This window comes from Falco rusticolus, chromosome 7, assembly GCF_015220075.1.
Source record: "Falco rusticolus isolate bFalRus1 chromosome 7, bFalRus1.pri, whole genome shotgun sequence".
In the NCBI taxonomy this organism is placed as follows: domain Eukaryota; kingdom Metazoa; phylum Chordata; class Aves; order Falconiformes; family Falconidae; genus Falco; species Falco rusticolus.
In genome coordinates this window covers 30,056,315-30,069,615 of record NC_051193.1, presented here as the reverse complement: position 1 = coordinate 30,069,615, position 13,301 = coordinate 30,056,315, and the positions used below count along the sequence as shown (strand labels likewise).

At 46.7% G+C, this 13,301-nt stretch overlaps 1 protein-coding gene across 1 annotated transcript in view; it reads left to right on the top strand.

Annotated features, from left to right (window-relative positions):
- The first annotated feature begins 5,598 nt into the window (after positions 1 to 5,598).
- Positions 5,599 to 13,301, top strand: part of BRF1 (BRF1 RNA polymerase III transcription initiation factor subunit) — a 175,621-nt gene continuing 167,918 nt past the window's right edge. The window contains exon 1 of the mRNA XM_037396225.1: positions 5,599 to 5,907. Coding sequence (XP_037252122.1) covers positions 5,721 to 5,907 — 187 coding nt within the window. The 5' untranslated portion in view covers positions 5,599 to 5,720. The remainder of the gene's footprint in view (positions 5,908 to 13,301) is intronic.

Sequence of the window (13,301 nt, the reverse complement as noted above, 5' to 3'; positions counted from 1 at the left end):
CACCATCTTAGGTACTTTACAGACATAGTTTATAGCATTATTTTTTAACTGCATTGAATTTACCTTGATGCTAAGCAGATAATCCACTATTATGCAACTACTTTTCCAAACTTATTTATCAAAGCTAAAGAAGACTCATATTTACTTTTTGATGTGCTTCTACAGGTTCCCACGTGCTGATCTGAATTTTTGGTTTGTTCCAAATTTGAAAGAAAAAAAGGGAACTATCAATAAGAGGTATGATTTGCTTCTGCATTTGTGTGTGCAGATCCATCCAGTGTAATGTCCCTGGGTTTTTTTCCCTTGTACATGAATATTTACACTTAATGAAAGCTTCAGTTTCAGTCTATATAGAAGATGTATTTGCACCAAAGTATCCACTTATCAAGTATGCACCCAAAAATGGCACTTGTAAACAGGCATTTCATAGAATCATAGTATCATAGAATGGTTTGGCTTAGAAGGGACCTTAAAAATCATCTAGTTGCAACCCTCCTGCCATGGGCAGGGACACCTTCCACTATTTCCTCATTGCAGTTCAATTTCTAGGTACACAGACAGTTGCTTAAAAAGGCAGTTGGCTGCCTGGAATGGTTCTCTGATGGTAAGTGATGAATTCATTGTTTGAATGCACAAGTCTCAGAATACAAGAGCTGCAGACAAGCAGAGTTGTGTTTTCACTGGAATATTTGCCTGTGCTTACACCCTCAAGTGATGGAGGCCTTTACTTGTTCAGCACAGAATATAACCAGTGCTTCATAAAAAAAGGGTTTCTACTTAAATGACTTCCCTGAACAGATTATTCTGTGTTCAGACTGTGACTGATTAGCATTGCACTAGTTATCTGGGGGACAAGTTGCTCTTGTGAAGTGATCCTGATTGACAGAAGCTGTAAAACAGGTATAAAAAATCTGGACTGACATGAAAGAGGTATGATGGGAGCACCTATTTGCCACTCATTATAGCACAAGAACTCAGGATAAACTGAAATGTTTAGGCTATTTTTAAACTTTTTCACTTGCTACCCAACTAAACTGTGATACACCCAAACCACTGGACAGTATGGATCTTGAAAGCATACAGAGATCAAAAACTGATTAAACAAACGGATAGATAAAAAGTCTGCTAGTGTCTATGAGCCTTCATCTGATTAAATCCTTAAGTTGCAGATTGCTAGAAACTAGGAGGCCACATCTATTTTTACCTTGCTTACATCCCTCCTGAAAGCACTCACTGTTCAGCTGTGCATCTTCAAGCGGTGTGCTGGCAGTGGGAGATGTTCAGCACGGAGTAGCTGCTCACAGCTTCCAGTGATTTGCTGATGAGAGACTTCCTCAACTGGCTGTGGCTTCTGGATCTTTGTACTCAATATTCTTGGACTTTCCCTCTGCTAATTTCTGGGTGGATTTTCTAAGCTACAGTATTTGTGCTTTCTGCTGTCCTCATGTACTAAGAATTGTACCAGGCACGGACCCTGGGATGGTACCCAGGAAAGCCATGGGGTCTCTGACACTTAGGGATCAAGGCTTAGCTGCAAAGTGCTGTCTCTGAACAGCAGGGATGTGATTGCACAGAGATACGTTCAGGTGTTTGCTAAGCTGGTTTACTGCGTAATAGATCCCAAAGCCTTTTCTTCGCTGAATGTTCTTCCCAAAGCTTTTAAAACTACATTTTATTGATGAATGCCATGAAAAGATGCAGAAAAAAAAAACAACCCAACAATCCCCCAACCCTCTCACCACCGCCACCACCACCAAAAAACCCGCAAACCACCCCCCAAAGATACCCCAACCAAAACACCAAAGGAAAACAGATGGAAAATCAGGCTAAGCTGCTGGAATGTGGCAGCTCCTCGACGATTTCTTTTTCCTTGGGTGCCCCCTCGTGTTCACCTCTAGTGTAGCCAAGTGCGTTTGGACTGGCACAGGCGAAAAATACCCACTTGCTATCACCTTATAAGGTTAATCCATTTCCAAATCCTTTGTTCCCCCTCTATCTAATATCCCTATGACTTCATAGCCAAAGAATCCATGTGCAAATCTGCAGGTTGAATGCACAGTTTACGCCTTACCTTGGACAGTCCAAACCCATAGAAGGCTTCCTCTGCCTGTGTTTTGTCCCACGTTATGTGCATATTCAAACATCTCGGGAGACTTCATCAACACTTTTAGGTCTGATTTTAAGAGGAGCAATTCCAGTTGAAATGCCAGAGAGATGAGGATGCTCACAGCAGCTGATTGGATCAAGGGATTGAATTTGTGCCTCTAACTGAAAGTTATTTGTTCCACAGGCTGGTGTGTGGGGAGGAAGGTGAGCTACAACCACAAAGCCAGAGAGTCTCTGGCTTTTCTGTCATATGACACTCAAGCATCTGCTTCGAATCATAGTATTTATAGAAGAGGATCCATCTCTTGTGGAAGTATAGTAATGTGTCGTCATCTTGCTCTAATATATTCACTGCTGTGCTGTTCACATTCACAGGAGCAGAGTGGGATTCCCTTGCACTCCAGTCTGAATTTGTACAACTCATTTGTGTTCTTCCTACTGTTGTATGGGCAGTAGAAAAAAAAAATCTGCTTTTCAAGCAAACGAGAACAGTTCTTCTCTTTGAAACCTCAACAACTGAATGTCAAATGCACACCCACGGGTGCATTACATTCGGGGTTCCTGGAGACACAGCAGGAAGGAAATCTGTTGGTCTGGGCTAACAGACATCCTGATCACCGCTTTTTGTCACACTTAGGAGTGAAAATAGGAGGTATGAAATGTGAGAGAGCAGGTGAAATGGAAAACGGGTCCTTTCCTCCTCTTAACCAAAAGGGCAAAATATTGCAGGGAACGTAGTTTTGTCAACACAAATTTTTAATCGATCAGGTCTTCTTGTCGGGCTTCAGACAATTCACAAAAAGGTAAATTTTGTTAGCCTAAGTGAGCTGAGTTATGGGTTATTCTTTCAGCAGGCTGGATGGTATTGGTCAAAAAAAAAAAAAGGTTGTGTATGTGTTTTCTTTTTCTTAAATCACAAAAAGTTAACCCTCTTGCAAGCAGGAGACAAAGATCTTGCAGAGGTGAAAAACGACTTACATTTTGGCTGGTAGGAAATGGTCCTACAGAAATGTTTGAAATATTTATGGGGTATTGTATAAGAAAGCTTTCATGAGTGGGAGGCCAAGGGCTTCACTCTTCAGGACTGGAAACCCATCTTCTCTTATCAGCACTAACCTCACCTTGTAAGAAGATGAAAATTAAAACACACGTCCTTCTTCAATATGACACTAAATGAGGGTTTTTTTCCCAGCGGCTGTATATTTTACTCTCACTAGGGCCCTCTGCTGCTCACATTCAAAGTGAAAACCTCCAAACTTGTTTGGGATTCCCAGGAAAGACTTGTACCGCTTAAACCAACCAAAACACCAAGAATTTTGGAAGGGATGTAAAACTTAGGTCCTCATGGATCAGGACTACATTAGTTTCTAAGTGAGTCAAGAAGAAACTTTTTAACTGAAAGATATTTCAAAACTGCTTGCTGCACGATTTCTTGTGCCTGTGCTAGCCTCTGTCAGGAGCACTGTATACGACGTTGCAGCTGATCTGGGTTGACAGGTGTTGATTAAAATCTTCTGATACTCAAGGGACTTTGCTGAGAGAGGAAAATAATTTATTTCATGATTTTTTCTCCTCCTATTATTGCTAAAATATTGGTTTATCAGGGTATCATTTCCCCTGATATTATCTACACAGTGTATAATTTTGTGAGATCATGCTTGGCTGCTCTGGCACTCATTACATCACTCGCAGTAGGAGGAACTTCAGGAAGGATGCAAACTTTCAGAAGTGGAAGGAATCTGAAAAACCCCAAAGTTCCAATTTTCACAAATTGTCTCTGACAACAGAATAAAAAGGACAATAAGAAAGAAGCCAAACTGTGTATGTAGTGGCACAATCTCCATTATGGTATTGCTATTTTCCTTTTGCAAAAGCCCAGAATATGCAGATTTTTAGGCATATGATGTAATGTCATGACTATGAGAGACTCAACTTTCTGAATGGAACATAGCTTTACTATGTGCCCCATTTTTTTTTTTTTTACTTATTTAATTTTTTACACATTTACTTATTGCCTCTAAATGAGCCTCAGCAAGTCATTTTGTACCATGCCTCTGGTCAGTTTGTAGATCTGTGTGGGATACGTGGCTGCATCTGAGTCATTTGGTGGAACACAGACACTGACAGGGAATTTGTAAGGTGAACATTTCTGCTTCTGCATTAACTGACTCGTGTATTTCAAAAGCTGACAGACTGAAGTCTATACAGACATCCACCTCCTTTTCTGCTTAGTTTCCTTCCCATCTGTGGCATGGCGCATGAATTTACTACATGCGGGTTGAGCGCTAAAGTGAGCAATAACTTTCTTGCATGAAAACTGAGTTCTTTGACTCAGGAACTAATAACCCAGAGAGTTACAAAGCACTAGACCCTAATGATATGTCACCTTTGTTATGCAGAACTCAAAGTGCTTTACTGAAACCCATTCATTATGCCACACAAAACTTTCATCTAAGTATTACAGAATGATCGATTATGTTTGATTGATGAAATAATTTTTGAAGCGTAACAAACATTATATCCTTGAAATGCAAGTATCAGTGTTGTAGCCCCAGTTTTATTTTCAGGGAACGCAGGAATTAGCCTACAGAAGTTGAAACCATGAGGGCCATGTTTTTCACTGTATGCCATGTATTTTTACACAACTTTTAATTATTACAGGGTGTCAGAAATAATGTAACATTCAGCTGCAGTGCAGACCTCGTTTGTTAAAAGTCAAACCACCTAAACTGGAAGGACAACGATCGGCAGAACAGAGGCGTTCTCACCTGTATCACTCAGAAACCATGGTGTGAATTTATTAACTCACACGAGGTTAGGTAAGAAGTCTGGGGGGAAATGACTGAATACTGGGGAAATTTTCTGGGAATCCTGGTGTTCTACACTGGCACCGCTGACCCGGAGAGGCCGCGGGCCCGGTTTTGCAGCAGAGGCGCGGGCGGACGCTCCCCGCGGCAGCACCGCACTGCCATGGCGCCGCAAACACCGCGCTCCCGCTGGGCGCGGGGCCCGCAGCCACCCCCGGGCAGCGCCTCCCGAGCCATCCCCGCTTCCCCACGGCCCCCTCCCCCTCAGGAGCTCAGCGCTGCCCGGGCCGCGGCTCCCTGACGGCCCTCCCCGCCGTGGGGGGCAAGCGAGGGCCCGCTGGGTCGGAGCTCCCGGCTTGGCCTTTGGGAGCCCGCTCCGAGCCTTTGGGCCCCGCTCCGGTGCCCGGTCTGGCCGCGTTAACCGGTGTCCACCGCACTCGTCGCGGTCACGCCTGGAGCGCGGTGGCGGCCAGGTGCGGTTCGCGGCCGTTTATCTGGGGGTGCAGGAGGGAGCCCCGCGGGGAGGGCCGGGCCGGGCCGGGGAGCCGCCGCCGCTCTCTGACAGACAGGGGGCGGGGCAGGGCCGGGCCCGCTGCCGGCGGTGAGGCGGGGGCCGCTGCGGAGGGGCGGGGCGCGGCAGACGAAGTCTCGCGAGAGCGGGCGGGGCCGGCCGCCGCCGCGCTCCTCCCCCTGCCGGTCCCGGCGAGAGAGGCCTGCGCTGAGGCCGTGCTGTACCGCGCCGGCCGGCCGGCGGTAGCGGCAGGGAGGCAGCGGCGGGCCGGGGCCCGGCCCGGGGCGCTAGTCAGGATGCCGGGCGGGCGGGTGTGCGCCGCTTGCGGCTGCTCGGAGATCGAGGTGGACGCGGCGCGCGGGGACGCGGTGTGCACGGGCTGCGGCTCGGTGCTGGAGGACAACATCATCGTCTCCGAGGTGCAGTTCGTGGAGAACAGCGGCGGCGGCTCCTCCGCCGTGGGGCAGTTTGTGTCGCTGGATGGTGAGCGCCGCCGGGCCGGGGCGGGCCGCACGTGCGCCGGGCCGGGGGGGTGTGGCGGGGGCCGGGGGCCACGGGCCGGGGCGTGGGGAGGGGTGGCCGGGGGACGCGGGCCGGTGCGTGGGGAGAGGCGGCCGGAGGGTCCGGGGGACGCGGGTCGGTGCGTGGGGAGGGGCGGCCGGAGGGTCCGGGGGACACGGGCCGGTGCGTGGGGAGGGGCGGCCGGGGGACACGGGGGGCACGGGCCGGTGTGTGGGGTGAAGGTGTGAGGGGAATAAGGAGCGGTGTATGGAGAGAGATCGTTGAGGGGACAGGGGAAGGAGCGGTGGGGGCCAGGGACGTGGCGTGAGGGGGACAGTGCTGTAGGGGCTGCGGGGGACGGGGACGGTGCAGGGGGTGAGGATGCTGTGCCGAAGGGCAGGGTTAGGGATGGCGCGGGGGGTATGGGTACTGGGGGTGGGGACAGTGTATAGGGAAAAGGGTGCTGGGCAAATGGGGTGCAGGGCGGGTGCCCGGCGACAGGGTGCTGTGCAGGGTGCTGTGGGGCACAGGGTGCGTGGGAAAGTGTGTTGTGCCAGGGAGGGATGGGGTGGTGCCTGTGGGAGATGCTGGTGCTGCACAAGGTGGAAATGGGAGACAGGTGGTGCAAGGTGAGACCGAAACAGATGGGGGGGGGGGGGGGGGGGAAGATGTGCGAGGTGGGAGAGATGCTCTGTGTGTGACAGGAGTAAGTGCCTGAGGGACTGGAGCTCCCATGCTGCTGGCCTCAGAGTGGAAGGACTGGGTGCACAGGGAATGGGAAGGTATATCAAATTTGGGGTAGAGGACAGGTGAGTTGGGTGTTTGAGTAGGGGGAGTATGGGGAGGCACAGAGGCAGTGTGATGGAGGAGAAACAGGCTGGATCTGAAGGGTCAAGAGTCTGCTTCTGTGACCTAGATGGGTTGGGGTGTTTGTGTGAATGCCCTGGACGATAAGGCCTGTGTACTTGGAAAAAGGCCATATGAAGAGGACTCGGTGTTTGGAAGGGAAGGAAAGCGGTTGTGGGGAATGCGTATAAGGAGGAAGAAATATAAGAAGCATGGGAAGGAGCTTAGCAGTGAAACAAGGGGGCTGATGGACTGTATGGCTGTGGGGAAAGAGCAGTTGTGCGTGGAGAGGGCAGCACTGCATACTGGAGTTTGGGAGTTTACTGTAGGCTAGGATTTGTCTAATGGCATTCCTGTCTTCCGACTCAGAGTGCTGGCATTGCCTCTTTTTTATAGCTTGTGAGCAGTTCTTGTATCCTTCACTTTTTCCTGTAGTGATGTGGAGACCACATTTTTAAGGGCTTATACTGCTTTTTCTCTCCCACCCAAAATTATGCAGGACAGATGGCATGCAAGCTAGAGCGGATTTTGGGATGCCTTTTTCCTATGAAAAAAATGTCAAAAGGAAAAGAGATAAGTGCACCATACTGAGGCTGCTTCTTCTTCTGGATGAATTGCACAGTACTTTCTTAAGTTCCTTTAAGGGACCCTTTCCCTTTTGTGCAAGTCCTGAGATGCTGCTGTTGGTTAATCTTTTTTTGATGGCTAGTGCATTAATCCTTTGCTCTTGTATAGCTAGTTAGTTACCTGTCATATGTTACTCTGAAAAGTAATTCTAGCATCTGTGAAGACAGATAAGCACCATGAGGACAGGTGGGTGTGTAAAAGCAAAAACATAATCGGAGCACATTCTCGCATGCCTATGGTGGCTGTATCTGGCTGGCACAAGGTGTGATTGCAGGGGCTTCGCTGTACGTTCATACTGTGACCTTCTAGTCTAGCAAGTCCCCATGTGCATTAATGTATGTATTTTGGTGAAGTGTTGTTTGTAGAAACAATAGAACAGGACTTTCAAAACAAGTTGCTAAGTTACTGCAAGGATGAGTATGGGGCCCTGTTCACATAGTAAATATTTTAGGGAAATTTGGATATGGTTGTTTTATGCTGGTATAATTCTTTGTTTCAAAACAGATGCTTCTATTGTAAATATTTTTTTTTACTTGACTTAAACTGAGTGATGCAAGCTAATCTGAAGAGATGTATTTGTGCTGCAGTAACAGTGTCTTCATGATGTCTGCTTGTCATCTTAAACTTATGACACTGATTTAAGCCCTTAGGAGCAGGGAGAAAAGCCCTTTCCTGTGTAAGCAAGACAGAATTTGTATCTAAGTGTTGTGCTGGCTGGAGAATTTCCAATGGAACGTATATTTCTTTTAAGTCAGAAAACATGTACTTGCTGAAAGCAGCACTGTCTAGTAAGCTATAGCTTTCAGCGACTTCTGATTAAGTAAGCAGGTTTCCATTGAAGTTACCTGATTTTAACACTTTTTTTCCTGTCGTCTTTGTTGACTCTTTAGGTCTGTGGTTCTGAGGGATCCCCTGTGTATGAAATGCCTTGGGCTGAGGCTCCTCGGACTGCAGTTTGGTCATCACGGGCAGTGATGTGTGGAGCATTTGCAGTGTCAGAGGTGCCCAGGCTATTGTTCTTGAGACCCTGGCCCCTGGTCAGTAGGGCTGGGTGACTCAGATTGTTGTCCAGGTTTTGCAAAGTGTGAGGGTTGCCAGGTTCTCTGTTGCAGAGCTGGGAGTTGAATGGGACTCTTGGTGTCTATGGAGTTCAGAGCTCCTGGCTGTGCAACGAGATTCCCCAAACCCTTCAAAGATCCATGAGGGCTTCTATTTGTGTGCTAATATATGTTGAATAGTTATAGATGCCTTTATTCATAACTTTTTAATCTTCATAATAAAGAGCCAAAAGGGAGTAGAAAACATGGAGATACTGTTGCTGACTTCTTGGTACATCTAGCAAACCTTTTTGTTTTGCCAAGCTGCATGTAAAGGATGCAAGATTCTGAATTTGTTTGCTGAAGGAAGGAAGGGTCTCCTGCGCTTTTCTGTATTGAAGTGGCCTGTCTAGATCATGCCAAGTGCTTGCTAATAAGCCCAGCAACCTCACTGTAAAACATGGGAAACCCCTTCTTTTGTTCTCTCAGGGTTGAAAGAATGTGTGGGGCCACACTTAAGTTTTCCCAGGCGGTATTTTCATTCATCTATCAGTGTGCCTAGTGTAGGAAGCCACAACCTCAACACTGATTTCTTTCACAGAGAAGTTTGGTGTAGCCAGTGTTTTCCAGTGCAGGTGTGTGAGTCTTGTTTCTTTCTGTTTTGACAATTTTAACAACCGAGCATTGGTGTGCTGTGAAAGTGTAGGTTTGTGCATGGATATGAGGGAGAGATCTTGCTTTGCTACTGCATGAAGGTTGGGGTAAATGCAGGCTACGAGTTTGTTGGGCAAAAGGGTAGAAGCAGTGACGGGCAAAATAGGTGGCTGTACAGGTAAATATGGGGGAAGAATGTTTTTTTGGCAAAGTGGCGCGCCTTGTGGATCTTTTGGAGCTTTCTAAAGAAGTCAGTAAGTGGACCAAGCAGATTGCTGGATCTGTGAAGGGAGGTCAGCAAGATCTTTCACCAGAAGCTTTTAAAGAATCTGAGCTGTAGTGAATAAGGGAATAAGGGAGGGTCCTTACAGAGCAGAGTAACTACTCAAATTGTAAGAAATGTAGACTACAAATAAATAATAAGTCTCCTGAAGGAGATGCCAGTGAAGTTCAATAGAATCTGAGCTGATGATCTGGAAAACAAGTGAATGGCGAGTTAAAGGTTTTCTGGCAACACTTAAGTTATTTGGGTTATTAAAGACTGTAGAAAGACCTGTTGCTCTTAGTAGCTGGGTAGTAGGATAGCAGGTGGGATCAAGAGTTGCAGTGAGAGTTAGGATTGTTCCTTTCTTCCACATATGGGATGGTCGTATCTGGACTGGCTAGTATAACTTGGGAAGGAGATCCCTAGGTCTTAATGGATAATTCTGTAAAAACGTTCAGCTCAACATTCATTTGCAGTACAAAAAAAACAGAGTGGTGAGGGGAATGTTAGAAGTTATCAGGAAAAGAATATGACAGCATGTATGTATACTGTTAGGTATCCTCAGCACTATCTGCAATTTAAATGCTGTGTGCAGTTCTAGTGTGTTTATCTCTTTTTCTTCCCCTTCCTCAAGAAAATCTCTAACAGAACTAGGAAAAAAAAAGATCAGGAGAGAAAGATGGGGTGATTAAGAGGAGTGCTTCTTGAAGAGCTTCTCAGAATGACTGAATAGACTCAGCCTCTTCAGACTGGAAAAGATGATTGAATGGGGACGTAGTAGAGGTCTGTAAATACAGTGGAATAGCGTGGTAAGGATGAGCAATTGTTCAGTATCACACAATGCAAAAACCAGGGAGCACTGAGAAATCTAGCAGCTGGCTTATTTTAAAGGTAGCACGTAGGAAGTTCAGAAGCATTAGGAGGGGTTTTGTTTGTTTTTTGTTGGGTGTCATGTTGTGCTGTGTCTGTCGTGTGTCGTGCCTCTACCCCCTGAAAAAAAATAAATGAAATTGTGAGTCTTAAATTGTGGATGTTAAAAGTTTACATGAGTTGGAAAAGGATTGAGCAAATGGAATAAAAATGTGTCACAGCCATTAAAAAAAAAGCTACTATTTCTGGTTCAGGAAATCTTTGAGCCACAGATCTCTAGACTCTGGGAAATTATATGAAAGAACTATTGTGACAAGCTTTCCTACTATGTTTTGTGTTCACTTGTAGGCAGGTATATTAACAGACTTCACCGTTCAGGGGTGGGATACTGGACTAGATAGTTTTTTGACCTTTGGCACAGCTGCTCTTTTGAGTCTTCAGAGGAAGATCATGTTCTTTGAGCTCGAGAGAGCTGCTTTTGAGGGCTTTGACCATTCTTTTAAAACTGGTCCAAGAATCAGAGGGCTATGGTTTTGCAGCGTGAAGTTTAGTAGGTGTCCCTATGAATTAATACTGGGGTTTTGTGGGGTTTTTTTTCAGCTTGTGTTTTGGAAAGCGGTGAGCACAAAACTCTTCTGACTTCGACAATTATATAGATATGTTCCCGCTCTTGAAAATGCTTAGCTAATTCTTCTGACCTCCTTGTGAGAAGTAGGTAGTAGCCACATTTACAGTTGTGAGAGTCTGATAAAGTGTCCAGAAATCCAGACTGCAAGGTGAAGACTTGTTTAGAGTAAGGTTTATGAAGTTGTGTATGCAGTACTTTGTAATAAGGACATCTTCCCTGGTGGTAGTTGGGGCATATAAAAGAGCATAGTGGTCCTATAGAAATACACAAAGGGGGAGCTAGGCCACCCCAGTCCTGATGAGATGCCCTTTGGAGATGGGCATGACTTCACTGGTGGTGGTATGCTGAGACAGGTGTCTTTGTTAGCATGTTCTTGATGGAAATGCCAGATATGATTGCAGGCTAGCCTGATCCCAATCGCATAATTCCTTTTAATGCTGTCTGTCTTGGGGAGTGGCAGGTCATCTCTTGTTGTGAGGCACCTGTGACTTGCTGGGTCACGAGCTGGTAAGTTCTTTCACTTGCAAGGGAGTACCCTCTTCGTGCTCTAGAAGGGGCTTACTGTGTATCTTTCTATTGATCTTCTGAGAGGAAAGTCCTCACAAAGCACAAGCTAGTGAAAGCTTTAATAGGCCCTGTACTGGTCCAGTTAGTTATAATTCAATTCTGTTGCAAGTGGTCACAGTCCAGCCTCAACACTTAACTAAGTGTGGTATTCTCTTGAAGCCTGTGAAGGCCCTGCGTTGAAATTGAGTTTCTGAGCCTAACTAATTTGACCCTGGGTAAGTCAGATATGAGTGGAAAAGGGTTGTTACGCATATTTGAGCTTCAAGGAACTCTGCTAATTGCACAGAAAGTGTTTGAGGCCTGTGCTTTTCCTAGCTGAGTCTAGTTTTGAAGAGTAACTATCCACCTTATAATTGATAGCCAGCTCAGACCATCTCAAACTAGCTGAAAGAGGTTGTTCTTTGTGACTACTTGTCAAATTTGAGAGCATTTGAATTAAAATTCCTCATTCTGCTGATTGGAATGAATGCATCTTGTGGGTTTTTTTTTTTCTTCATACATAAGTTCTTAACCGGCTCCTATCGATCGTAACATTTGAACACCTCCCAGCATGAAGTACCGCGATACAGGGTCTAAGAGTGAGCTATGTTTCTCCCTCTCCATTACACTGTAATTGCATCCTGGAAGACTTGAGTTCCGAGCCCTTTGCCAGTCTGCACTTGTTTGATGGCTGCTGCTTTTGTAGAAAGGGAAGTTGTGAGTTGTGTGCCATGTTTGAAGATGGTGAATTCTCTGATCACTCTTTCACTGTGCCTGGGTGGGAGCCGCCCCCCTGTCTTGTGGTAGTTGTTGGGAGAAACTGTTTTTACAAGTAGTTTCCCTGAGGCTGACAGGAGAAGAAACAAGTACAAAGCTGAAGAGAGTAAGAGGAGGAAAGCTGAACATGGAGCAAACATTGATAGTCCAGATGTCTCTTCAGGTTTTTGTTTAAAGAAGATGAGAAAATGGAAGTCTAGGGCTTCTGACACTAATCAAAGAAGAAGAAAACAGCCCCACCTGAGAAAGCTGATGTACAGGCAGTGCAGCAGCAAGCTGGAAGGCATAACAGAAAACACAGCATGAGAAAATGGCACCACGAGGCATACCAAGCTTGTGATCGTGAAACATGAGCTTGTGATCCTGAAACATGTATGTGGGGAAGCTCAGCTGCTGTTGTTCTAGAAATTGCCTTTAAATGCTTGGTAGTAAGTTGAGAAAAACAGCATCTGATAAGCTTCTTGGGCACAAACCATAAGGCAATCTGGAAACCTACCCTTTGAGGTGAAGGGTATCTCTGCGTGCGGTCTGGTGGCAGGAGAGCTGGCTGCTTTGCCAGGCACTGCTGTCCCTTGCTGTCCGTGACCAGCTTCTTGCTGGGGCTCCCCCAACCCTGCCCATGGCCCAAGACCCCATGTCAGACCCTCAGGGACATCAGCCCCTGCCCCAGTGATTCTGCAGCAGAGCTGGTCTGGTCTTCAGTACTCCACAGCCCTGCCCTGCCTGGCCATGGGTCCTGCCAAGCCAGGCCTGTGTCCCACCTGGCCTCATCCCTATCCCTATGGCCCTGTCCACCTGTCTCAGGGCCGTGTCTGATGCGGTTCCCCTTGCTGGGCCTGATCCTGACCCCCACGTGCAGGCTGACATCCTGCCTGGCTTCAGCCCATCCCTGGACCCACAAAGGTGCTCAGTGCCCTGGGCTGCAGCTGCCCCATCCTGCTACAGAGTTCAGGGTCACATTTCTAGTAAAAAATCAGGATTATTTTTCAGAAGTGTTTAGCTAACTCTTAATTAGCATGTGTCTTCCCCAACCAGCTGTCTATCTTTACAAAACCAATAGTATCCCTGTAGTTTTGAGACCTCTGTTGCCCTCTGAGGTTTGTCTGAAACTGGGCAGAGAGGAAAG